The sequence below is a fragment of the Notolepis coatsorum genome (genome assembly GCF_963971535.1).
Source record: "Notolepis coatsorum genome assembly, chromosome: 7".
NCBI lineage: Eukaryota > Metazoa > Chordata > Actinopteri > Aulopiformes > Paralepididae > Notolepis > Notolepis coatsorum.
This window is the reverse complement of record NC_140171.1, coordinates 176,714,491-176,742,422: the sequence shown is the minus strand read 5'-3', so window position 1 is coordinate 176,742,422 and position 27,932 is coordinate 176,714,491. Positions and strand designations below refer to the sequence as shown.

General features: G+C 44.5%; 1 protein-coding gene across 1 annotated transcript in view; it reads left to right on the top strand.

The window, feature by feature from the left end:
- Positions 1 to 26,811, top strand: part of LOC311231851 (potassium voltage-gated channel subfamily V member 2-like) — a gene marked incomplete at both ends in the record, with an annotated part of 39,266 nt that extends 12,455 nt beyond the window's left edge. The window contains 2 exons of the mRNA XM_084318472.1: positions 6,531 to 7,796; positions 26,521 to 26,811. Of these exons, the coding sequence (XP_084174598.1) occupies positions 6,531 to 7,796; positions 26,521 to 26,811 (1,557 nt within the window). The remainder of the gene's footprint in view (positions 1 to 6,530; positions 7,797 to 26,520) is intronic.
- Between the last annotated feature and the right edge of the window lie 1,121 nt (positions 26,812 to 27,932).

Below are 27,932 nucleotides of genomic sequence, written 5' to 3'. Positions count from 1 at the left end.
TGTTTTCCCCCCTTTTTGTTACCTTAATGGTTTAGGTTCATTAATGTATTTCCCTTTACAGATAGTGGTGTTGGTTTGTTGTGTTGCCCTTGGCTCACCCTTGAGTTGCCATTGTGCTTCCTTTATGTTAATAAATATCATTTTTGTTTACAAACCTGGTCATCATTTCTGTCAACCAATATTTATGTTACAGCCCTTACCCTCAGGGGTCGTGACAGGCTCATTGAAGAAATAGATGTTGCATGTTTTCTGTATGAATGATACATTTACTATATTACTGTATAGATGTTGCATGTTTTCTGTATGAATGATATATTTACTATATTATAGATTGCATTAAGTTTAAGTAGAATTAACAATTCCCCCCCCAAAATCTATCTATTCTTTCTCTAAATATCTCTCAAGAGGCTCTATTGTTATGCCTTATTGCCCAACATTACAAAATTGATTATTCTTATTTATACTAACAATGACTCAATTCACACCATTCAAAAGTGTCATTATTGCTGTTTTGTTTAGCTAGCATACCTGCACCACAATATAATTTGTGAATGATTAGCCCACTCACCCCCTCTTAACGATAAACGAATGACTTTTATAACATTTATTTATTTATTTATTTATTTATTTATTTATTTATTTATTTATTTATTTATTTATTTATTTATTTATTTATTTATTTATTTATTTATTTATTTATTTATTTATTTATTTATTTATTTATTTATTTATTTATTTATTTATTTATTTATTTATTTATAATCTTTTCCCCCCTCCTTTTTCTCCCATCCCAATGTTAGTCGTTATGCCAATTCCCAATCCCCTTCCTGGTCGCTGCGCACTTACCCCCTACAGTCGGTCTGGGAGAGTGGAGGCTATCACATGCTTCCTCCGACACACGTGTATCCAATCAACCGCTTCTTTTCACCTGGCAGCGCGGATTCTCACTGAGAGGGTGTAACGTGTGGAAGGATCACACTACCCCCCTTAGATCCTTTCCTCGCTGAGCAGGCGCCCCGACCGAACTGTAGGAGTCGCTGTTTACAACGACCAGGACCCACCCACCAGCTTTCCCACCCCTAACACTGCCAATTGTGTTAATATGAACGACCAGCCAAGCTGGTAGCAACGCCAAGAGCCCTGCGTCTCCTGCGTTGGTGGCGAGTGCCTTGCCCACTACACCACCTAGCCGCTATACCATTGACTTCTAACAATCTGAATCTTACAGGATTAATATGAAAATGAAATAATTATTCAAGTTAACGTTCACTTTCAACGCGTGTCTAAATGGACAGTGTCCTAAATCTCCCAGCCTTTTGTATCGTGAGGCTGGACGAGGCGGCGATAACGAGGTTGTTTCTGGGGGGAGTGCATTTTCATGAACACCGTGTCGTGATTGGTCCGTTCGGAGGCAGCTTCCAGGGGAGGGACATTCTACCCGGTTCACACTTTCGGCCGTAGTGCTTTACCAGGCTTTATCTCACGAGGTTAGGTTGGCCTACAGGGCAGAGAAGCGCTTCCTCTTTTAATCACCCTAGGCCTACGGGCACTGGTCTTTTAGATTAGGTTAGTTAGTAGTTATTTATTTATATATTCATGAACTTGTATGCTATATATCTAATATTATGTAATAAAGTATTTCTTATTGTTTCTTGAACATTCTCCTGTGTCTGTTTGTGGTCTTGGGGAAATGCATGTATGGTAGGTCAGCTGAGCCCTTTGGGAAGTGTATCCGTGCGTTTGCACACCTTAAAGGGGAACTATCTTATAAATGGCCTTTTTGAGTGTTTAGCATTGTTTCCTAGCTATGTGAACTTATATTAATATGATCTATGTCTCAAAATTCTCATATTGGCGCATTCTTCCAATTCTCCTCTCACAATATTCACCCTCACTGAACTGAGTCGTTTGAAAATGTGCCTATATGTGATGTCATATAGTCACTGCTGCATGTTAATGTTCAGCAGACGGCGCAGGCCACACAGTGGTTTAGGTGGCACCTGCAGCTGCGGCTGCAAAACAGCTCGAAATCTTGAGGTAGAAAAATGCTGTTTTTGAGAACTTGATTAGAAATACAAAACAATGAATAAAAAAAATATATATATTACAGAGGTGTTCCATAGACTCACAGGAATTGTGTAAAAGTGCCCAAATAGTGAAAGAAATAGTAAAATAGTTCCCCTTTAATTATAGATCTGAATGCTTCCCATTGGGGTCTGGTGACATTTATATACAGTACAGTGTCAGGGCTCTGTGTGTGTGAGTGTGTTGATATACAGTACAGTGTGAGTGTGTTGATATACAGTACAGTGTCAGGGCTCTGTGTCTGAGTGTGTTGATATACAGTACAGTGTCAGGGCTCTGTGTCTGAGTGTGTTGATATACAGTACAGTGTGAGTGTGTTGATATACAGTACAGTGTCAGGGCTCTGTGTCTGAGTGTGTTGATATACAGTACAGTGTCAGGGCTCTGTGTCTGAGTGTGTTGATATACAGTACAGTGTGAGTGTGTTGATATACAGTACAGTGTCAGGGCTCTGTGTGTGAGTGTGTTGATATACAGTACAGTGTCAGGGCTCTGTGTCTGAGTGTGTTGATATACAGTACAGTGTCAGGGCTCTGTGTGAGTGTGTTGATATACAGTACAGTGTCAGGGCTCTGTGTCTGAGTGTGTTGATATACAGTACAGTGTCAGGGCTCTGTGTGTGAGTGTGTTGATATACAGTACAGTGTCAGGGCTCTGTGTCTGAGTGTGTTGATATACAGTACAGTGTCAGGGCTCTGTGTGTGAGTGTGTTGATATACAGTACAGTGTCAGGGCTCTGTGTGTGAGTGTGTTGATATACAGTACAGTGTCAGGGCTCTGTGTGTGAGTGTGTTGATATACAGTACAGTGTCAGGGCTCTGTGTGTGAGTGTGTTGATATACAGTACAGTGTGAGTGTGTTGATAATATACAGTACAGTGTCAGGGCTCTGTGTGTGAGTGTGTTGATATACAGTACAGTGTGAGTGTGTTGATAATATACAGTACAGTGTCAGGGCTCTGTGTGTGAGTGTGTTGATATACAGTACAGTGTCAGGGCTCTGTGTGTGAGTGTGTTGATATACAGTACAGTGTCAGGGCTCTGTGTGTGAGTGTGTTGATATACAGTACAGTGTCAGGGCTCTCTGTGTGTGAGTGTGTTGCTATACAGTACAGTGTCAGGGCTCTGTGTGTGTGTGTTGATATACAGTACAGTGTCAGGGCTCTGTGTGTGTGTGTTGATATACAGTACAGTGTCAGGGCTCTGTGTGTGTGTGTTGATATACAGTACAGTGTCAGGGCTCTGTGTGTGTGAGTGTGTTGATATACAGTACAGTGTGAGTGTGTTGATATGCAGTACAGTGTGAGTGTGTTGATATACAGTACAGTGTCAGGGCTCTGTGTGTGTGTGTTGATATACAGTACAGTGTCAGGGCTCTGTGTGTGTGAGTGTGTTGATATACAGTACAGTGTCAGGGCTCTGTGTGTGTGTGTTGATATACAGTACTATGTGAGTGTGTTGATATACAGTACAGTGTCAGGGCTCTGTGTGAGTGTGTTGATATACAGTACAGTGTCAGGGCTCTGTGTGTGAGTGTGTTGATAGTGATTATCTTTGGAATGATTACAGTACAGATGGTTTCAACTTCACCACACCATGACCGCTACAAATGGACTACAATTTGATTTCCTTTCAGGTGTTGGTATTAGCAAAACACTACAACAGGAAATCAACTACAATCCAAGCTGTTCCCTGAACCTGTAACACGGTCAAGGTGGATCACAAGAATTAGCCTAACGGTCATTTATTTTGCCCTGACCTCTCGCGTGAGGGTGATCTGGCATGGATCTGTAACATAATCCATTAGATTACACCAACTCACTAACAATATTTGGGCTATTTGAGCTGCAATTCTTGTATGAAAAGTGCTATACAAATAAAGTGTATTATTATTATTATTATATTATGATGATGAGCCTATTTTAAATTACTTTAAGTTGGTCCCTTCAAATTCCCCAAAAGTATGAAGCCAACCATCAAATATATTCCAATGTAATTTTATTTTAAATTAATACAACTTAAACAATGTTATTTTTATCCTTCCACAACAATGATTCATCATTATTTCATATATCAATTGATAAAAAGAAAATGTCTTTTTACCTTCAAACATGTTTCTTCAAATCCAACAAGTGATCATCTGTAATCTCATGTTTCTTTAATCAGATGACTGTAATAACATGTGATCAGTGACTTCCCAACCCTGTGTGTATGACATTTACAACCAATCACAACAATAACATTCATACACATACATACAATCCTATTCATACATACAATCCATATACAACAATAACTATACAGTACAGTGTTAAATGCAACTTCATAATGTTTAACACAGTGAAAGCAGGAGCAGTTGTCATATGCTGGTCCATCAGAGGGCAGGTCAGGAAACCTTTCACCTTTCAGAGGTCAGGAAACTTAATGTAGGAAGAAACTCCTAGCCTTGACTCAACACTTAACCGTCTGTAGTGTGGTAGTGAAAGGGTTAACCTTCTGTAGTGTGGTAGTGAAAGGGTTAACCTTATGCAGTGTGGTAGTGAAAGGTTAACCTTCTGTAGTGTGGTAGTGAAAGGTTAACATTCTGTAGTGTGGTAGTGAAAGGGTTAACCTTATGTAGTGTGGTGGTGAAAGGGTTAACCTTCTGTAGTGTGATAGTGAAAGGGTTAACCGTCTGTAGTGTAGTAGTGAAAGGGTTAACCTTCTGTAGTGTGGTAGTGAAAGGGTTAACCTTATGTAGTGTGGTAGTGAGAGGTCTGTAGTGTGGTAGTGAAAGGGTTAACCTTCTGTAGTGTGGTAGTGAAAGGTTAACCTTCTGTAGTGTGATAGTGAAAGGGTTAACCTTCTGTAGTGTGGTAGTGAAAGGTTAACTCTCTGTAGTGTGGTAGTGAAGGGTTAACATTCTGTAGTGTGGTAGTGAAAGGGTTAACCTTCTGTAGTGTGGTAGTGAAGGGTTAACATTCTGTAGTGTGGTAGTGAAAGGGTTAACCTTCTGTAGTGTGGTGGTGAAAGGGTTAACCTTCTGTAGTGGTAGTGAAAGGGTTAACCTTCTGTAGTGTGGTAGTGAAAGGTTAACCTGTAGTGTGGTAGTGAAAGGGTTAACCGTCTGTAGTGTGGTAGTGAAAGGATTAACCTTCTGTAGTGGTAGTGAAAGGGTTAACCTGTAGTGTGGTAGTGAAAGGTTAACCTGTAGTGTGATAGTGAAAGGTTAACCTTCTGTAGTGTGGTAGTGAAAGGGTTAACCTTCTTGTAGTGTGGTAGTGAAAGGTTAACCTTCTGTAGTGTGGTAGTGAAATGGTTAACCTTCTTGTAGTGTGGTAGTGAAAGGTTAACCTTCTGTAGTGTGGTAGTGAAAGGTTAACCTTCTGTAGTGTGGTAGTGGAAGGTTAACCTTCTGTAGTGTGGTAGTGAAAGGTTAACCTTCTGTAGTGTGGTAGTGAAAGGGTTAACCTTCTTGTAGTGTGGTAGTGAAAGGTTAACCTTCTGTAGTGTGGTAGTGAAAGGTTAACCTTCTGTAGTGTGGTAGTGAAAGGGTTAACCTTCTTGTAGTGTGGTAGTGAAAGGTTAACCTTCTGTAGTGTGGTAGTGAAAGGTTAACCTTCTGTAGTGTGGTAGTGAAAGGGTTAACCTTCTTGTAGTGTGGTAGTGAAAGGTTAACCTTCTGTAGTGTGGTAGTGAAAGGGTTAACCTTCTGTAGTGTGGTAGTGAAAGGGTTAACCTTCTTGTAGTGTGGTAGTGAAAGGTTAACCTTCTGTAGTGTGGTAGTGAAAGGTTAACCTTCTGTAGTGTGGTAGTGAAAGGTTAACCTTCTGTAGTGTGGTAGTGAAAGGGTTAAGATGAACCACAGGCTGCTTTCTCTGCTGTGATTTCCATGGGCAGCGTTGAAGTAGAACAGGACAGATTAGGAGGCAGAACAAACTATGTGTTACTCCCCTTAACAATTTTAGGAGGAACAAACAAACCACTTCCGCAAAACTTTTCACAATTTCAGCAATTTGACATGACTGATACACTCAGCCCTTCCTCTTCCCAGCTCCAAATCTTTACATCAACGTTGTGTCTTAATCCTACCTTCCGTATTTATAACTACTTAAGGCAACACTGGAAGGGCACCAATGAGATTAGATGAGTAGAGGAGAAAATCCCTGCTGCGTCCCGTTGATCTCATGGTCTGATGAATCAAACGAACGTCTGCCGTTGTGCAGGGAAGGAGAGGAGCATCTTCCTGTTCTACCTAGCCCTCTGGACTCTTAAAATGACCGCAGCGTTGCCTGGACAAGCCAAACAGGAAGGATCGCCACTGAGGACTAGATGTAACTTTTCTGATGACTTGGCAAGATGCACTCTGCTCGCTAGGATCTCTTTTCCTGGAGCGCTTCCTCTGTTGCGCTTCCTTTGTTCTGTAATATTGACCTCCTGCCTTGAACGTTTGTTATGATGTCGCAGAAGGCCGAGATCCAGAGGCATTTGCAAAACCGCCGCTGTACTTTCAACTGCGTGGGATTCTTTTCCCAGTGTACAGAAGAGGAAAAGGTCTTCCCGTTTTCCCAAGAAAGGACTATCAAACCATGGAACTCTATGGAAAACCTGGACAGTCCTGTGTCAAATGTTTCCAAAGCAGAAGAGCGACACAAGCCAATCAAAACCCTCAATGTTAATGTCGGGGGTAAGGTCTTCCACATTCCCAAGCAGTCAGCCATGAGGTATCCTGCGACGCGGATAGGGTCCCTGGTCCTCTGCACGGACCGCGTTAAACAGCTGTCGTTTTGTGATGATTATTCTGTGCACAAAAATGAGTTCTTCTTTGATCGTGACCCTGCCTTCTTCCACTATATCTTCCATTTCTACACCAGCGGAGTGCTGTGGCTCGTGAGGGAACTGTGCCCCATCCACTTCGAAGAGGAGATGGAGTACTGGGGCATGAGTCTGAACGACATGCAGCGCTGCTGCGGAATCCTGTTTGAAGAGAAGGTTGACGAGGTCAAGGACTACCTGAAGGTAGAGAAGGAGTTGATCGCTGAGATCAGGGTGAGGCATTATGGCGATGGCTATAAGAACATGATCTTGGGCACATTCCGGAAGACCGTCTGGAACCTTGTGGAAAATCCCTACTCGTCAATTTGGGCGAAAACCTTCGCCGTATTATCTAGCCTCTTTGTGCTCATCTCCATCGTAGCGATGACACTTGACACTGTTAAGGAGCTAAACATCTACACAATCTATGGCAAAACCTACATGGAATGGGTGGAAATCTCCTCTATTCTCTTCTTCACCTTTGAGTACTTAATTCGCTTTGCCACCACGTGTGACATCAAACGTTTCCTGAGAAGCACACTCAACTTCATGGACTTTGTGGCCGCCGTGCCTTATTTCTTCCAGCTATTATTTCAGTCCTTGGGTTACGGCGTGGACCTGAACAAGACCCGCCCGGAGGACGACGGCCTCGGAGCCGCGGCCCGCTACGGCGGCGCGGCCAGCGCTCTCAGGATCATCAAGCTGCTGCAGATCTTTCGCGTCTTGAAGCTGGCCCGCCACTCCACTGGCATGAAGGCGTTTGGGTTCACCCTGCGCCAGTGTTACCACCAGGTCTGCTGCCTGTTCCTCTTCATCGCCATGGGCATCTGCACCTTCTCCGCTCTGCTGTTCTCGTTCGAGCTGGACACGGAGGGCTCGCCCTTCAGCAGCATCCCTGACGCCTGGTGGTGGGCGACGGTGAGTTTAATGTGACGGAGATCAATAACAGAGGCAGACTCTGGCCCTTTTTTTTTTTTTTTTGTAGCGATGACATGGTTTTGGACTTTCTATGTGCACAGAAAACAGACCGGACTTGACGCTCTCAGACACACACAGACAGACAGACAGACAGACAGACAGACAGACAGACAGACAGACAGACAGACAGACAGACAGACAGACAGACAGACAGACAGACAGACAGACAGACAGACAGACAGACAGACAGACAGACAGACAGACAGACAGACAGACAGAAAAAAAGAAAGAAAGAAAGAAAGAAAGAAAAAAAGAAAAAAAGAAAAAAAGAAAAAAAGAAAGATAGAAATAAAGACAGACAAACAGAAAGATAGAAAGAAAGAAAGACAGAAAGAAAAAAGAAAGAAAGAAAAAAAAAAAAAAGAAAGAAAGAAAGAAAGAAAAAAAAGAGACAGACAAACAAACAAACAAACAGAAAGTAAGAAAAAAAGAAAGACAGACAGACAGACAGACAGACAGACAGACAGACAGACAGACAGACAGACAGACAGACAGACAGACAGACAGACAGACAGACAGACAGACAGAAAGAAAGAAAGAAAGAAAGAAAGAAAGAAAGAAAGAAAGAAAGAAAGAAAGAAAGAAAGAAAGAAAGAAAGAAAGAAAGAAAGAAGGAAGGAAGGAAGGAAGGAAAGAAAGACAGAAAGACAGAAAGACAGAAAGACAGAAAGACAGAAAGACAGAAAGAAAGACAGAAAGAAAAAGAGAAAAAAGCGATGACATGGTTTTGGACTTTCTATGTGCATAGAAAACAGACCGGACTTGACGCTCTCAGACACCCAATGACTGCATTTCAGTAAACCAGCAGGGCAGACAACACCATTGAATACGAGGGAACATTATTCCATTAGATTATATTAAAATCTATTGTCATCGTACGGCACAAGTACAGTACAATGCAAATAGGTTTAGTACAGTTTAGCACAGAGGTGTTTGTTCCACTGTTATGAAACATAGATGTACTTTCCCAATGCTCTCTTTTTACAGTATAGCCCAACATGTCTACATGGTTACAGTATAGCCCAGGGGTCTCAAACTCAATTTACCTGGGGGCCGCTGGAGGTAGAGTCTGGGTGAGGCTGGGCCGCATCAAATATTCCACACAAAAAGGGTTTCAAGTATTTATTTTTATTTTTATGGAAATGTATGGTTGAAACATGCAAACGTTCAAACGCACACACACTAATAAGCATTGGAGGCTTGTTATGTACTAGAGGCCTGGTCACTCCTGTATCACCAGGGCATGCAGGTGAGGGCTGCCAATTAGCCAATTAGTGCTGATTGGTTACCTGCTGGGGAGCTTCAAAGGCAGACCTAGAAACACACATGCACTGTCTGTGCTTGAAGGAAGAGCTGTCACATTCTTCTAGTCCGTGTCCGTTGGGTGTACCTTAGTACATTTATTTACATTTATCTTAATAGTTCCTTGCTATAGTAGCATTTTGAGTTAGAGCACAGGGTTTTTGTGTTGGTTACACATAGGTTGCGTACCCATGAGCCAGGGTCGTAACAGTTGGGCGCTCGTCCGGGATCTTTTACCTCTAGAAATTTGTTTGGTGTTTTTTTTTTTGTGTTACACAGGGTGTCATGGTATTATGGTTTGGGTGGTGTTCGTTACATATGGTGTAACGTGGGGGCTGAGCCATTTCATCAAACAGGTGAGTATGCCGTATTTGTTTGTAATTTGATGTGACTACTTATGCTGTTAAAATATATAGTTTAGTAGGCGCCACATGTAGATAGGGACATATTTTTCTGGTTGTTGGTTAGCGTCCGGTGCACCACGTACTCCTGGGGCGGTCAATGAAATTATTGGTATATGATCTTTGACTGGTAGCAGGTGTGGTTGAAGAAAGTTAGGTCTACAGGGCATTTAGTTTAAGGGTAGGTAGATTAGGGCGGCCAGGAAACACAGGTAGTGTGGTAGGGCTTGATTTAGTGTTTCTTAGGGTAGACATGTGGTAGGCCGGTTTTTTCTGCAGTTTAGACGTAGAAGCCTATGTAGTCACATCAGGTTAGAAGGCGCACCTGTTTGGAATATTTGTTGGATTTATTTAGTTTGTTTGAGTGTTTGGTGAGCATACCTGGTAGCACCTAACACCCTGAGTGTATGACACGTCTATTTGGGGTGGGTGTGGTTTTTTTTTTTATGTTTTTTTTTGCGTCCTTGAGATGTGCGCTCCGTAGCACACATTGCCACTGCGTCCCTTTATGATTAATATTAGTGGCTTTGGCATTCTTTATGGTTCTTCAGTGGTTCGTCGTGGTTCTTTAGTCGTTCTTCAGTGGTTCTTTGGTGTTTCTTTAGTGGCTCTTTAGGTAGGTTGTGTGTGTGCTAGGGTGCTTTTGGCAGCTTTTGTGACTCTAAAGTGAACGGGTTGTGTCTGGTTCAGTGACAATGGCTTCCATCAGGGACTTTGTTGATCGCCCGTCTCATGACTTGTTAGACAAGTTTTCCAAAGAACAACTGCTGGAACTTGCTGTACACTACAGGGTAGAGCTTTCTGCAGGGGAGAAACGTTTGAAGCCATCTGCCTTGGGTGCTTTAAGGGTGTTACTCATTAGAGAGCAGGTGCTTGAGGAGAGGGTGGAGGAGCCTCCTTCGTCTGGCGCGTCTCCGCTATTACCTGGTGTAGAGGGTGAGTGGAGGATTATGGAGTTGGAGTTTAAAGAAAGGCAGCTAGAGCGAGAGGAGAGAGGAGCGTGAGCTTAGGGAGAGAGAGAGTAAAGAGGAGCGTGAGTTTAAGGAGAGATAAATGTTGCTGGAGCACGAGCGTGCGCAGAAGGAGCTTGAGTACAGATGAAGCTTTTAGTATTCCTGGGCGCTTTGCCGCGACGTGCGCACGGTTATATCACGTCGTTGAAATGAATTAGGAACCCAGGCTGCTGTTCTATTTTATGCCGCCAGGAGGCGCAAAGTCATTAGACGGACGCTACAACGTCCTACACAGTATACTGTATAACGATCTGTATGTTTTGTTGTCTAAAATAAATACCATACCATATGTCTAAAGCAATGTTGCTGAATAAAATAATGAAACCGTTAAGACCTGTCGAATTAGCAGTCAATGTGTATATTTTGTGTAGATAGCTAGTGGAGGTGCCAGGTGGGCTCTCTTTATAATGATATATTTTGTCTAGTACCGTGGTCTAGTGGTTTATCCCCATTCCTTTCAAGCCGACGCCCGGGGTTTGAGTCCCAGCCTGTCTAATATATATATATTTTTTTATTATTTATAAAATGAAATTGCCCGCAACGATGTGCATAATACAATAGTAATAATATATAATAAGAATCCAACCAATAGAGCGACATTGTGCAATAAACAAGTAAACAAAGTAGGGCATATCGGCATTTGTACATGAGTTATTCTGAGTCAACTTATTGTCTGTTGTTGCTACGCAACTTCACTTGACTTGAAAAGACTTGATACCTCCCCCCATGCCCAACGATTAAAAATGTACGTTATTAAATGTATATATATTAATTCATTTTGCGCGAATCCACACTTCATTTCCCAGACCCACTTTGTTTTGAAACAACCAATCACGTTGCGCGATAGCATGAGCGATCCACAGTCAGTAATAATGTTACAGCTGAGTTCACGGCGAAATGTAAAATGCTACCCAGGATTGTTGCGTTTCGTTATAAAAACTATGCGGTGATAAACAAAAAACGAATCGCAGTATGCAAAACGTGCGGTTCGAGGATCACAGATGAAGATGCGCAACGTCCAACTTCGTTCGACACTTGAACTAAGCTGCACAAAGATCGGTAAGTGAATGAACGAATGAATGAAAACTTTATTTAACAGATTGCAGAATGGGTACAATACAGTACAGCTCAATATACACAATTGTTAAGGGGATGCAGACCAGAGAAAGACTTTCGTCTTGTTTACATCAGGGTCCCCCATAGTAACTTGGCTTGCTACAGTAGAGTTAAATCAATGAGCCAGTGTGCTAACGTTATCATATACTCTCTTTTTTAGACTCTTTTTGTATCACAAACAGTACTGTATTTGTAAATCTGGTATGTCATAAATGTATAGATGTAGCAGTACTGTATCTGTATGTCATGTATGTCATGTTATGATGAATTGAAAATGGGGGACCCTGATGTAAACAAGATGAAAGTCTTTCTCTGGTCTCTTCGCTGGACTGAGACGTGACGTGATTTTAATTATAATATGCATGATGTTTTGCTTTGTACAGGCAATAATGAAGAAGTTCCCTGGAAGGAAGGATGTCTCTTTCAGGAAGGGTCCATCTGGACATCTACGGCAGGACCCCGCTGAGGAAGCAAGGAGGATCAAAGATCTTCTCCTCTTCTCTTCCTCCTCTGCACCAGCCCAGCCTGCCTCCGCTGCACCGCTACCTGCAGCCTCCTCTGAACAAGCCCTCATGAAGCTACAATGTGAGAGCAGAGTATTTAGCTTTATTATGATAAACAGCAACCTAATTATCTGCACCTCTACCTGCAGCACGTCTACCTGCAGCCTCCTCTGAACAAGCCCCCAGGAAGCTACAATGTGAGAGCAGAGTATTTAGCTTCATATGTTTAGTTTATTTTATTTATTTAGCACATTATTTAAAAAAACAGTGCTAGGAGGGAACGAAGCACAAAGTTCCACTCCCATCTCATTGTCCATAAACAATATGAACGAAATACATGTGTAGCAAGGTCTACACACTATAGCGAAAACATGGAAGATTGACACGAGTCAGTAACAAGAACAATTATTATTTTTTTTTTTTTTTGATAAACAGCAACCTAATTATATACTTCAGGCTAAGTTTTGCCAATAATATTACTCAGCTCAATGAGCTTAGTCCAGCTCAATACATACAATTGTTAAGGGGGTGCAGACCTGAGAAATACTTTCCTCTTGTTTACATCAGGGTCCCCCAACAATTAGCATTTCAATGGTGTGTGTGGGGGGTTGCCAATCCAATGTCACACCTACACAGGCTAGTCACTCTACCCCCCTGTTGGGATGGAGGGAGAGACGAGACAGACTATTTTCAAGTTTAATGTACATTAGATCTCTTGTTTTCGAGACTATTCTATTGGCTTGCCTTAGAGTAGCCTGTTCATACATAGACTGCAGGGATGGGTGACCTTTCACCCCTATGATCTTCCATGCGGTCTGCATCAGACGGACCAGTTTGGACTTTAATTGTACAGACAGGTTACCAAACCAAGCTGTAATACCATATCTGATGAGACTCTCTAATACAGATTGGTAGAAAAGTCACCATGGTACAGTGGTACCATTCCCGTTTCGCACGCGGAGGCCAGCCGTGTATAGGTGTAACAGACTGACAGCCAATGAAATGGGTGCATTTGTCACGCTGTCCAAGGAGCTGAACTGCTCTCGTGCAGCCGTGTTCGAATCCCGGTGGGGGACCCTGATGTAAACAAGACAAACGTCTTTCTCTGCTCTGCATCCCCTTAAACATTTTGTGTGTATTGAGCCATACTGTATTGTACCCATTCTGCAATCAGTTAAATAAAGTTTTCATTAATTCATTCTGTCCATCTGTCTCTCTCACTTGTTTAATCTTTCACTGCAACACTGGTTCTCTCGCAAAACCCCAAACGTTACAATGCCCACTACGATTGTGCAATAAAACAATAGTTTCGTTTGAGTTTACTCAGTTTATTTGATCAGGGACAGTGCATATCAATCAACAGTTATACATTTATAAATGAATACAATTACAGAAGAAAAAACATTATTATCAAACCAGATTGGAGGAGTGTAAAGGGGATAGTAAGAGACTATGGAAAACATTGAATGAACTATTTGACATTGCAACTCATTTCAACAATTACTTTGTTTCCAAGGTAAACACAATTATAAATCAAATGTTGCCAATGAGTGGTAAGCTGTCAGACTCTGTAATTAAAAAACATATAATGTATGACAAGAAATGCAGATTTAAATTTAAATGCACAAGTCCAAATGATATTGAAAAGCTCCTCCTATCACTTAAACCAGATAAACCTTGCGGTGTTGATAATCTGAATGGAACACTGCTACAAATCTCTGCAAAATGTGTGGCTAAGCCACTATCACATATATTTAATTTATGTTTTGAATCGAGGGTCTTTCCTCAGCCTTGGAAAACCAGTGAAAAAACAGTAATAGGTAAGTTATTGGAAGGAATTGTGTTCAAGCAGATTCAAAAGTATTTCAACGAAAACAACATTAATTCTGATTTCCAGCATGCATACAAAGTAGGATACTCTACAGGAACTGCTTTGACATCTCTTACAGATAGCTGGCTACAACTGATCGATAGGAAGTTAGTTGTGGGTACAGTGCTCTTGAATTTCAGTGCAGCTTTCGACATCATAGATCATGGCCTATTATTATTGAAATTACACACATATGGGCTTGAAGACACTGCCATGGAATGGATGAGAAGCTACTTGTCTAATAGACAACAATGTGTTGTATTTAATGGTTCCATGTCAAATATGGTAACACTCCAGTGTGTTATTCCCCAAGGAAGTTGTAAAGGAACCCCTCCTTTACTCTATATTTGTAAATAATAATAATAATCTTCATTTATATAGCAATGTATAGAGCCATAACATACTGGAATAGGATCCCATTACATATTATATGGACGGAAAACAAGGACAATCACAACAAGTTCTTTTCTTAAAGTGCGTTTGTGTATGTGCGAGTGCAGAATGTTATCGCCCTATTTCCAGATTGTCTGTAATGGCCAAAGTCTTTGAATCTCTTGTAAACAAACTGAAAAAGTTTCTAGCTGACCATAATATTCTTAACGAGTTTCAGTCAGGCTTCAGATCCATAGTACTTCAGTGACTATGCTAGTCTCAAATGACATAATTGAAGCACTAGACAAGAAAAAACTGTGCAGCATTGTTTGTTGATCCGTCTAAAGCGTTTGACTCTGTGGATCACGCATTATTGCTGATGTGATTATGCTTCTTGCCACTGCACAAATGGCCTTCTGTATTTGTATTTGATTTGTATGTTTTTTGTTTAATGCCCTTGTTTTTATGTTGAAACTTGTTGTGTGCCGTGTTGGTCAGGACTCCCTGGAAGAAGATATATTGTATCTCAATGGGACATTCCTGGATAAATAAAGGATATAAAAAAAAAAATAGAAAAGAAAATAGCTGACACTTTTATCCAAAGCGACTTACAAGTTCTGTTCGACAAGTCATCAGGAAGGGCTCAACTCTATCAGCTGAGTAACAATGTTGACCAAAGTGTTGAGTGCTACACCCGAGGCCTTCCTACACCTGCAGAGAGAACCTGAGGAGAAAGACAGCCATAGAGACAAGGCAGGATGTAGTTGTTCCTGAGTCGCTCCATTATGGCATGCTCAGGCCTCCAGATGAAGAAGGGATGGAGCTGGAAGTATTTGGGTGATGGCAGCTCAGAAGTGGAATCAATGAGTTCAGGCTGAGGTGGATGACGCCACAAGGACACCATATTCATAAGATGCCGGACCGGTCGGGACCCTGGCCATAGACCCAAGGCTTCCAGCTCAGTCTTTGTCCAGATGCGCTGTTGGAGAGAGCAGTTCCATTGGCTGACATCCTGGTCAGAACTGGGGGCAGAGGCAGGCTGGGCAGGTGCAGATGAGGCTGCAGGCACATTTCAGAAACAGTAGTTAGTAAAGAATTGTGAGTAGTATTATTGGCAAAACTTAGCCTGAAGTATATAATTAGGTTGCTGTTTATCAAAAAAAAATAATAATAATAATTGTTCTTGTTACTGACTCGTGTCAATCTTCCATGTTTTCGCTATAGTGTGTAGACCTTGCTACACATGTATTTCGTTCATATTGTTTATGGACAATGAGATGGGAGTGGAACTTTGTGCTTCGTTCCCTCCTAGCACTGTTTTTTTTAAATAATGTGCTAAATAAATAAAATAAACTAAACATATGAAGCTAAATACTCTGCTCTCACATTGTAGCTTCCTGGGGGCTTGTTCAGAGGAGGCTGCAGGTAGACGTGCTGCAGGTAGAGGTGCAGATAATTAGGTTGCTGTTTATCATAATGAAGCTAAATACTCTGCTCTCACATTGTAGCTTCATGAGGGCTTGTTCAGAGGAGGCTGCAGGTAGCGGTGCAGCGGAGGCAGGCTGGGCTGGTGCAGAGGAGGAAGAGAAGAGGAGAAGATCTTTGATCCTCCTTGCTTCCTCAGCGGGGTCCTGCCGTAGATGTCCAGATGGACCCTTCCTGAAAGAGACATCCTTCCTTCCAGGGAACTTCTTAATTATTGCCTGTACAGCAAAACATCATGCATATTATAATTAAAATCACGTCACGTCTCAGTCCAGCGAAGAGACCAGAGAAAGACTTTCGTCTTGTTTACATCAGGGTCCCCCATTTTCAATTCATCATAACATGACATACATGACATACAGATACAGTACTGCTACATCTATACATTTATGACATACCAGATTTACAAATACAGTACTGTTTGTGATACAAAAAGAGTCTAAAAAAGAGAGTATATGATAACGTTAGCACACTGGCTCATTGATTTAACTCTACTGTAGCAAGCCAAGTTACTATGGGGGACCCTGATGTAAACAAGACGAAAGTCTTTCTCTGGTCTGCATCCCCTTAACAATTGTGTATATTGAGCTGTACTGTATTGTACCCATTCTGCAATCTGTTAAATAAAGTTTTCATTCATTCGTTCATTCACTTACCGATCTTTGTGCAGCTTAGTTCAAGTGTCGAACGAAGTTGGACGTTGCGCATCTTCATCTGTGATCCTCGAACCGCACGTTTTGCATACTGCGATTCGTTTTTTGTTTATCACCGCATAGTTTTTATAACGAAACGCAACAATCCTGGGTAGCATTTTACATTTCGCCGTGAACTTTTAACATTATTACTGACTGTGGATCGCTCGTGCTATCGCGCAACGTGATTGGTTGTTTCAAAACAAAGTGGGTCTGGGAAATGAAGTGTGGATTCGCGCAAAATGAATTAATATATATACATTTAATAACGTTAATTTTTAATCGTTGGGCATGGGGGGAGGTATCAAGTCTTTTCAAGTCAAGTGAAGTTGCGTAGCAACAACAGACAATAAGTTGACTCAGAATAACTCATGTACAAATGCCGATATGCCCTACTTTGTTTACTTGTTTATTGCACAATGTCGCTCTATTGGTTGGATTCTTATTATATATTATTACTATTGTATTATGCACATCGTTGCGGGCAATTTCATTTTATAAATAATAAAAAAATATATATATATTAGACAGGCTGGGACTCAAACCCCGGGCGTCGGCTTGAAAGGAATGGGGATAAACCACTAGACCACGGTACTAGACAAAATATATCATTATAAAGAGAGCCCACCTGGCACCTCCACTAGCTATCTACACAAAATATACACATTGACTGCTAATTCGACAGGTCTTAACGGTTTCATTATTTTATTCAGCAACATTGCGTACACAAACTTATTGTTACCAAGAAGCATTACACTAACGCTTTCTTTTGATGAAATGAATGGACAAGAGAGCCGTACGTCGGCCATCTAATGAAGTTAGATTTGACACGTTTTAATATTATACACTTTGACTGCTGAATTGACACGTTTAACTTATTCATTCTTTAATTCAGCAACATTCATTCATGCAGTCTGTAGACATACTGTAGGAAGTTGTAGCATCCTATGAATGAAGTCACCAGCTGTAATGGAACGGAATGGAACTCGAGCTTAGTCCAGCGTGGAGCTCCTCCAATGAATGAACAAAAAGCCGGCGCGTCGGGCAGTTGTCACCAGCTGTATGAGAGCGCCCCCGCTGGTCATTGTTAACATTAACCTCGCAAAACGGCATCATAACGGCAGGCAAACAGCTGTTCCAGGACTTTTCCCGGCTGTATCTGTATAAGCATGCTGCCTTACAGGCGGGTGCTCTGCATCCAGAGTCACGTTCCGGTTTTGATGTAGGCAGGAATATTAGGATGGTGCCTCCGTTTTTTGAGAAAGACGTGGAAAGATATTTCCCCTTTTTGAACGGGTGGCAACCACATTGAAGTGGCCTGATACCGCCTGGACACTGCTGCTGCAATGTGTTTTGGTTGGTAGGGCACAAGAAGCCTACACTGCTCTGTCCCTTGAACAAAGCGCTGATTATGAACTTGTTAAAGCTTCCATATTGAGGGCTTATGAGTTGGTCCCCGAGGCCTATCGTCAGCGTTTTAGAGGTTATCGTAGGCAGGAGGGGCAGTCTTATGTTGAATTTGGAAAAGTGAAGGAGAACCTGTTTGACCGGTGGTGCACCGGTCAAAAGCAGAGTCAAGGGAGCAGCTCAGACAGTTGGTTCTCCTAGAGGAATTTAAAAGGTGTGTTCCTGATAACGTTTCCACACATCTAAATGAGCATAAGGTATCGAAGATAGCCGACGCTGCTGTCTTGGCTGATGAGTTTGTGTTAACACACAAATCTGTCTTTGTAGAGGAGGGCCGTGTGGAGTCCAGGGGTAGTAGGCGTCCTTCTCAGGAGAGCCGGTTCCCGGCACCCGTGTCTGCTGGTCGGTTTACTTCGACTCCTAGGCAAGGTGGCTCTGCTAGTGCATTCCCAGAGGGGGTTATCTGTTTTTACTGTAAGGAGCCTGGTCATATCGTTGCTGGATGCCCTGTGCTTAAGCAGAAAAATGTAAAAACGGTGGCTCTGGTAGAAATCATGGACAGGACACCTATGCCGACATTAGAGGGTGGGGTGCGAAGTATCAAAGGTGCAGACAGGGAGCTAGAGGGCTCCTCAACATTTATGATGGATGGAATTGTTTCACTGGTTGGTGAATTAGGATCAAGGCAGGCTATTACAATATGGAGAGATACAGGAGCTTTCCAGTCTCTCATTCTGGATGGGATTTTGCCATTTTCGGAAGATTCTTCATTGCATTCCGGTGCCATTGTTCAGGGCTTTGGAGGAGGCTTTGTGAATACTCCTTTGCATGAGGTCTCGCTAAACTCTCCCTTAGTATCAGGCAATGTTGTCGTAGGAGTGTGTTCTCACATTCCCATAAAGGGGGTGTCCTTCATTCTAGGGAACGATTTGGCCGGTGGCAAAGTGCTGGCTACTCCAGTTGTAATTCCCGTCCCTGTAGTTTCTGAGGTTCCTGATGAGCTCGCACAGAAGCATCCAGGAGTGTTTCCTGTGTGTGCGGTAACACGCGCAATGTCAAAGGTCAAATGTGACACCCATGAGGTTGTTAACTTAGATGGTGATATGACACTTAGTGATACGTTCTTTGTTGAGTTGAAAAGTGGCCCTGATGAGGGTTTTGGTAAGGTGATACCGTCTCATGAGCAGTTGGTACTAGAGCAAAACAAGGATGTCTCCTTGTCGTCCCTCTTTGAAGAGGCGGTTTTAGAGGATGCAATGGTAGATACGTCTCAAGGATACTTTGTTAGCAATGACGTGCTCATGAGAAAGTGGACACCACCTAACCTGTCCAGTCTGGATGACTGGGGCAGTGTGTTTCAGATTGTTGTTCCAGCCGTGTATCATCCTGATATACTGCATCTAGCACATGATCATGATCTTGCTGGTCACATGGGGGTCAGGAAGACTTATGACCGTGTGCTGAGACATTTTTGTTGGCCTGGTTTGAAGTCAGATGTGGCACAATATTGTCGCTCGTGCCATGTGTGTCAGGTGGTTGGTAAACCAAACCAGAAGATCCCTCAGGCTCCTCTGCAGCCTATCCCTGCCGTTGGGGAACCTTTTGAGCGGATCCTCATTGACTGTGTTGGTCCCCTCCCTCGAACTAAGACAGGGAACCAGTACCTTTTGACTATGTGTGCAGCGACCCGTTTTCCTGAAGCCATTCCTTTACGCAAGATCACAGCCCCAGCTATATCCAAAGCTCTGGTTAGGTTTTTTTCGACTTTTGGTCTACCAAAGGTCATTCAATCAGATCAAGGGTCTAACTTCATGTCCCGTCTCTTTGCTCAGGTCCTCCAGCAGTTGTCTATCCAGCATTGCCCTTCCTCTGCCTATCATCCAGTGTCCCAGGGGGCGCTGGAGAGATTTCACCAGACTATCAAAACAATGCTGCGGGCATATTGTACGGAGTTCGACAAAGACTGGGATGATGGAATTCCTTTGCTTCTGTTTGCTGCTAGGGAGGTAACCCAGGAGTCTCTTGGATTCAGCCCGGCTGAGCTGGTGTTCGGCCACACAGTGAGGGGTCCTTTGAAACTGCTGAAGGAAAAGTGGTTGGCTGACCAGACTCCTTCCTCTACTAATTTGTTGGACTATGTGTGACTTCAGGCTTAAGCTTAGTAGAGCATGTGAACTAGCGAAAGAGAACCTAAAGGTAGCCCAAGGAAAAATGAAGGTGTGGTATGATAGGCGGGCCCGACATAGGGTGTTCTCACCGGGAGACAAGGTGTTGGTTCTCTCGCCTATTCTTGGGTCTGCATTACAGGCTAAATACAGTGGGCCATACTCCATTGAGCGCAAAGTTGGTGAGGTCGACTACTTGATTAAAACTCCCGACCGCAGGCGCAAGAGTAGATTATGTCACGTCAATATGTTGAAGGCGTACAATGATAGGGCTCAGATTGACCAGTCAGGGGTCAAGCCTGTGGCTGTTCTAACAGTTTCTGCATCTCCTATTGTAGCCGACTGTTCTGTGTCGAAGGAGATTTCTCAGGGCCGGTTGCCAAACACCCAGATAATAGGTGACTTGGACTCACACCTGTCATACTTACCACTTCCTGAGCGTACGGATGTGGTGCGCCTACTTAGACAGCATACACGTTTGTTTTCTGATGTCCCTAGTCGTACTAATGTACTCGAGCATGACATTGATGTTGGTAGTGCAGGGCCAATTAAGCAACATGCCTATAGGTTGAATCCGGAAAAACGAAGGATCTTGAGTAAGGAAGTAGACTATATGGTGAGACATGGCATTGCGGAGCCCAGTTCTAGTGCGTGGAGCTCCCCCTGCCTGCTTGTTGATAAGCCAGACTGCAAGTTTCAAGTTTCAAGTTCAAGTTTCTTTAATAGTTGTCATACAGAAGTACAGAATACTTTTGTACAAAATGCTTCTTACTGTTGCGCTCCAGAGACTGTGCATGACAAGGTAAGTATGAAATAAAAACATAGTAAAAATTAGAAGTAAAAAAAGAGGTCACAGTGTTCAGTTTAGACATATGTACAATGTTCGTAGACGTAGTTACCATACAATATACAATACTGTGCAGTGTACTAATATACAATACTATATAGTGCAAGGCATAAATGGACGAGGTGCAGTTTAGGTACAATTCACAGTAGGTGTACGAGTTGTAGTGCAAATCCTTTATCAATAAATATAAAGTGTAAGTGTGTTTGTGTGATCTAAAGTGTGGAGAGTGGGTGCTGCAGTGTGTTGTTGTTTGAGTGAGTGTGTGCGTGTGGGTGTGTGTGCTGTGTGCATTTGATGGTTGTTGCATAGTGATTATTGTTCGTTTAGCGATTATTGTTCGTTTAGCAGCCTGATGGCCTGGGGATAGAAGCTCCTTCTGAGTCTTTCTGTGCTCGCCATAAGACTCCGGTATCGCCTGCCTGACGGCAGCAGTTCAAAGAGGCAGTTGTTCGGGTGGCTCGAGTCCTTAATAATTCTCTTAGCCTTCCCCTTGCACCGCTTGTTGTAAATGTTCTGGAGGGTGGGAAGCCCCCCTCTAATTGTGCGTTCGGCTGAGCGTGTCACTCTTTGTAGTCTGCTACGGTCTTGTGCAGTGCTATTCCCAAACCAGGAGGTGATGTTGCCGGTCAGGATGCTCTCTATTGTACATGAGTAGAAGTTCCTAAGGATCTTCTGACTGACTTGGAACTTCCTTAGGCGCCTGAGGAAGTAGAGGCGTTGTCGTGCCTTCTTCACAACACTGTCAATGTGTGTGGTCCATGTCAAGTCCTCGGATATGTGGGCTCCGAGGTACTTGAAACTGTTCACTCTCTCAACTGGTGCCCCGTCGATGCTGAGGGGGCTGTAGTCCTTGACCCCCGACCTCCTGAAGTCCACAATCATCTCTTTTGTTTTGCTGACGTTCAGGGAGAGGCAGTTCTCCTGACACCACTGTGACAGGTTCTCTACCTCTTCCAGGTAGGCCCTTTCGTCGTTGGCAGAGATCAGGCCCACCACTACTGTGTCATCAGCAAATTTGATGATGGTGTTGTTGTTCCGCTGTGCTACGCAGTCATGTGTGTACAGGGAGTAGAGGAGGGGGCTCAGAACACAGCCCTGGGGGGCCCCTATGTTGAGCGTGATGGATGAGGAGGTGCAGTTGCCGGCTCTTACCACCTGGGGTCTGCCCGTCAGGAAGTCCAGGACCCACTGGCACAGGTCATAGTTCAAGCCCAGGTCCCTGAGCTTGGCTATGAGTTTGGAGGGGACTATGGTATTGAATGCTGAGCTGTAGTCGATGAACAGCATTCTCACATAGTTCCCCTTCCTCTTGTCCAGATGTGATGCTGCTGTGTGCAGCACATGGGCTATGGCGTCCTCCGTGGACCTGTTGGGGCGATATGCAAATTGCAGAGGGTCCAGGTTGATGGGGAGGGAGGAACAGATGTAGCCCTTCACTAGCTTCTCAAAGCACTTCATGGCTATGGAGGTGAGGGCTACAGGGCGGTAGTCGTTGAGGCAAGCGGGCGTAGATTTTTTGGGTACAGGGATGATGGTGGACTTCTTCAGACAGGTGGGGATGACGGCCTGTTCCAAGGACAGGTTGAAGATGTCAGTGAAAACCGGGGCCAGTTGGTCGGCACAGACTTTTAGGACGCGGCCGGGGATGCCGTCCGGTCCTGCTGCCTTCCTGATATCCACTTTTTTAAAGATCCGTCTCACCTCATGCTCTGTTACCCTGAACACTGAGTCTCCATCAGCAGACCCCCCCCCCCCCATTGCCGTGGTTTGTAGGCTGGTGTTGTTATTCACAGCCTCAAACCTCGCATAGAAGGAGTTGAGATCATTTGCTAAGGAGATGTCACTGTTCAGTTTGAGGGGGGTTCCTTTGTAGTCTGTCATTGTTCTGAGGCCCTGCCACATGCCTCTAGAGTCAGCCTGTTCAAACTGAAGTTCAACTTTATCCCTGTAACGCCGTTTTGCCTCTATTACTGCTCTCCTGACGTTGTATCTTGCCATCTTGTGTTCTTCCATGTTGCCTGTCACCAGCCCGGTGTTGTATGCTGATGTGCGCACTTTCAGAGCCTCACGGACGGATTTGTCTACCCAGGGCTTTTGATTTGGGTAGATATTAATTTTGGTGGTGGGGATTATTACTTCTACCTGAGTACATCGGTTCTGTACTGACTTCCGTAAAGTTAATGCAGTAACCAAGCCGGACTCGTACCCTCTTCCTCGGATGGACGACTGTATCGATCGGGTGGGTTCAGCAGCCTTTGTAAGTAAATTGGATTCGCTAAAGGGATACTGGCAGGTTCCGCTTACTCCGCGAGCACGTGAGATATCCGCTTTTGTCACACCAGAGAGTTTCTGCCAGTATACAGTGATGGCCTTTGGCATGCGAAATGCCCCAGCGACGTTTCAGCGGCTAGTGAACAAGGTCCTGGGCGGGGTAGCGTTCTGTGAGGCATATCTGGATGACCTGGTTATCCACAGTTCCTCTTGGTCACAACATGTGGAGCATCTGGCCGAAGTGTTCAAGCGGTTGGGTGATGCTAACTTGACAGTTAACCTTGCGAAATGTGAATTTGGACAGGCCACGGTTACCTACCTGGGTAAGGTGGTTGGACGTGGGCATGTGTGCCCCATTACAGCTAAGGTGGAGGCTATAATGGGCTTCCCTGCTCCCATCACCAGGCGGGAGTTAAAGCGCTTCCTAGGTATGGCAGGGTACTATAGGAGTTTCTGTAGGAACTTTGCTTCTGTTGTTGCCCCTTTGACCAATCTGCTCAGTCCTAAGGTACCTTTCGTGTGGACTGAGACTTGTCAACAGTCTTTTGAGAGCATCAAGGGTATTCTGATTAGCGCTCCCGTTCTGTCAGCTCCCGATTTTCAACTGCCATTCAAGTTGGCAGTGGATGCTAGTGACCTCAGTGCTGGAGCCGTCCTCCTGCAAGAGGATGCATTAGAGGTGGAGCACCCAGTGTGCTACTTTTCTAAAAGGTTTGACAGGCATCAACTGCACTACTCTACTATAGAGAAGGAGGCGCTCGCTTTGGTTCTTGCCTTGAACCATTTTGATGTTTACGTGGGATCCTCCAGTTTACCCCTTGTTGTGTATACAGACCATAACCCTTTGGTTTTTCTTCGCAACATGGTGAATTCGAATCATCGTTTGATGCGATGGAGTTTGTTCCTCCAGGCGTATAACTTGGATATTCGCCACATTCGTGGGAGGGACAACGTGCTAGCAGACGCCCTCTCACGATCGTAGTGCCGGTGTTTGTGGTACCCGTTATCGCTGTTGTGGTAGAGGCCCTGACAACTAAGGGGTCACAGTTGTTTTTTGTTTTGTTTATGGGTTGTTGTGTAGTGGTTGCCTCTTGGGCAACCAGTTTGGTGGGGGAGGTGTTATGTACTAGAGGCCTGGTCACTCCTGTATCACCAGGGCATGCAGGTGAGGGCTGCCAATTAGCCAATTAGTGCTGATTGGTTACCTGCTGGGGAGCTTCAAAGGCAGACCTAGAAACACACATGCACTGTCTGTGCTTGAAGGAAGAGCTGTCACATTCTTCTAGTCCGTGTCCGTTGGGTGTACCTTAGTACATTTATTTACATTTATCTTAATAGTTCCTTGCTATAGTAGCATTTTGAGTTAGAGCACAGGGTTTTGGTGTTGGTTACACATAGGTTGCGTACCCATGAGCCAGGGTCGTAACAAGGCTTTTAACCAGGGCCGGACTGGGGAAATCATTCAGGCCAGGAAATATAGTGCAAAATATAGCCCAGTCAGACCATTTTGTGAGATTTTGTGTTACAAAGCCTTCATTTCCTGCATTCTGGTGCAGGAATTGTTTTATTTGTACCCTTTAAATGCCAGTGTTTTTGATGATATGACAAAAAAATATATATATAATAAAAAATCTTTTTTTGGGATTTTTTTTTTTTTTTTGGAAATCATCTGGGGGGCCGCAAAATATCATCCAGCTGGCCGCAATTGGCCCGCGGGCCGCGAGTTTAAGACCCCTGGTATAGCCCAACATGTCCACAGGGTTCCTTTGCTATGTGGGTTCGTTAGGAGAATAAGTCAATAACAAGTGTTCTATGGATGCAGCGGTATGCTGTGGTTTGATGCTATAACAACAGCCGTATCAACAAACATTTGCATTGACATATGATGGATGAGGTTAAACGCAATGATAGAGAGCCATTGCAAATGTGCTGCCAGTCACGTTATATACGTTGTGGCCTGTCACATTCACAACACCTCAGGCTTACTGCAGTACATCCACATCTTCATAGGAGGAGAGCGGATCTAGGATCAGATCTAGGGGGAGACCATGGCTCAGGAGATAGAGCAGTTGTCTGGTAAGGTAATCAGTAGGTTCCAGGTTCAATTCCCGCTCCTCCCGGGCAGCTTGTCCAAGTGTCCTTGAGCAAGACACTTAACCCCTAATTGCTCCCGATGAGCAGGTCGGCACCTTGCATGGTCGCCTCCGCCGTCGGTGTGTGAGTGTGTGAGGAACGGGTGAGGAACAAAAAGTGTAAAGCGCCTTGGATAAAAGCTGCTAGATAAATGCACTATTTAGGATCACCATAAGAGAATCTGCGGTTTGAGATATATACGATCTACAACGTTTTCTATTCACTTTCAGTGTTGGCCTGGTTTCCAGACGCTCACTCCACTGAACAGTTCTTTGTCCAGACGTGGTTCCCTGACCCCTGACCCTCTGTCCTCCCCTGTATCCCCCAGGTCAGCATCTCCACCGTGGGCTACGGAGACGTGGTTCCCTGAACCCTGACCCTCTGTCCTCCCCTGTATCCCCCAGGTCAGCATCTCCACCGTGGGCTACGGAGACGTGGTTCCCTGAACCCTGACCCTCTGTCCTCCCCTGTATCCCCCAGGTCAGCATCTCCACCGTGGGCTACGGAGACGTGGTTCCCTGAACCCTAACCCTCTGTCCTCCCCTGTATCCTCCAGGTCAGCATCTCCACCGTGGGCTACGGAGACGTGGTTCCCTGAACCCTGACCTCTGTCCTCCCCTGTATCCTCCAGGTCAGCATCTCCACCGTGGGCTACGGAGACGTGGTTCCCTGAACCCTAACCCTCTGTCCTCCCCTGTATCCCCCAGGTCAGCATCTCCACGGTGGGCTACGGAGACGTGGTTCCCTGAACCCTAACCCTCTGTCCTCCCCTGTATCCTCCAGGTCAGCATCTCCACCGTGGGCTACGGAGACGTGGTTCTCTGAACCCTAACCCTCTGTCCTCCCCTGTATCCCCCAGGTCAGCATCTCCACCGTGGGCTACGGAGACGTGGTTCTCTGAACCCTAACCCTCTGTCCTCCCCTGTATCCCCCAGGTCAGCATCTCCACCGTGGGCTACGGAGACGTGGTTCCCTGACCCCTGACCCTCTGTCCTCCCCTGTATCCCCCAGGTCAGCATCTCCACCGTGGGCTACGGAGACGTGGTTCCCTGAACCCTGACCCTCTGTCCTCCCCTGTATCCTCCAGGTCAGCATCTCCACCGTGGGCTACGGAGACGTGGTTCCCGTGTCGATCGGCGCCCGCTGCGTGGCGTTCGTCTGCATCTCCTTCGGCATCATCCTCAACGGCATGCCCATCTCCATCCTCTTCAACAAGTTCTCCGACTACTACGCCAAGCTCAAGGGCGAGGAGTACACCAGCAGCTGCCTCCGCCGGCGCTTCCTCCTCAAGAGCCGCCTGCGTCGCCGGCTGGACGTGTGCTTCCGCCCCGGAGAGGGAGACGGTTGTGGAGACGGCCGGTACGAGTGTCCACACTGAATTCCAACTGAACTTTTCAGAAAAAAATAAAAATAAAATACATTTAACCTAACCCTTTCACTGCCACGCGACAGCCGGTTAACCCTTTCACTGTGACAATACAGAAGGCTAGCCCTTTACTATCACACAACCGACGGCGATGCTCCATCATTAGCATCATTAGCTCCGCATTTGCAGTGAAAGGGTTAACCGTTGCACCACCGTGCCGCCCTAAACGTGACACATTGCCAGGAGGTTCCAGTCAGTGGGTGTGAGTGAGGCAGATCCTGGTTGCAAAAGAGCGTTGTGAAATACACTGTCAATATAGGTGGAAGGCAGGCGAGGAGAACACTGCAGCGCGGCTCACTGGGAACAGATGTAATGGTCAGCTAGTGATGTTTGTTCAGTGTATTTGCACAGTATCACTTAAAGCTATAAAGCTATAAAGCTATACCTGTTGGAATGCAATGACATAGAAGAAGAAGAAGAAGGGGATTACATGTCTTCCATGTCGTATTCACTACTGACATCGTTGGCAATGTTACAAAGCGATTGTTCTTGTGTTTCTTTAGCGATGATAAAGCGATCATGAAGCTACCAGACATCAGTATATAATCAGTGGAAACACCATAACCACAGCCCCTTCTTTCACTTGACTTCACAGTGCTCTGCGGACTGTCCTATAACATCCAACTGAGCCTTTAGGTTACGGTCATTCAACTAGGGGATGCAAAATGGTCCAAGTGAAAGCAACACGTTATGTAAGGGATAATGTATAGCTACGAGGTCATTGTCGCAAAATAATTGACCGACACAGAGTTTAAAATACAGAGGCGCAGCGCCGAGGTGTTTTAAACGTCAGTGAAGGTCAATTATTTTGCGACAATGATCGAGTATAGCTATACATTATCCCGCTTATTACATGGCTAACTTACTAACAATATACCTAATTAATTTTACATCGACAAGACGAGATCAAATGCAGACGCAGTTCTGTTCTGGCTCCGCTGTCGTCACACACACTCCACTGTCAGTACAGCCGGCAGGTGTGTCTGATTGGCTGCTGATGCAGTGTGTCAGTGGGCTTGATTGCAAACAGCTGCGCACAGCGGTCATTATTGTTCCACAGAGGTCCGTTATCG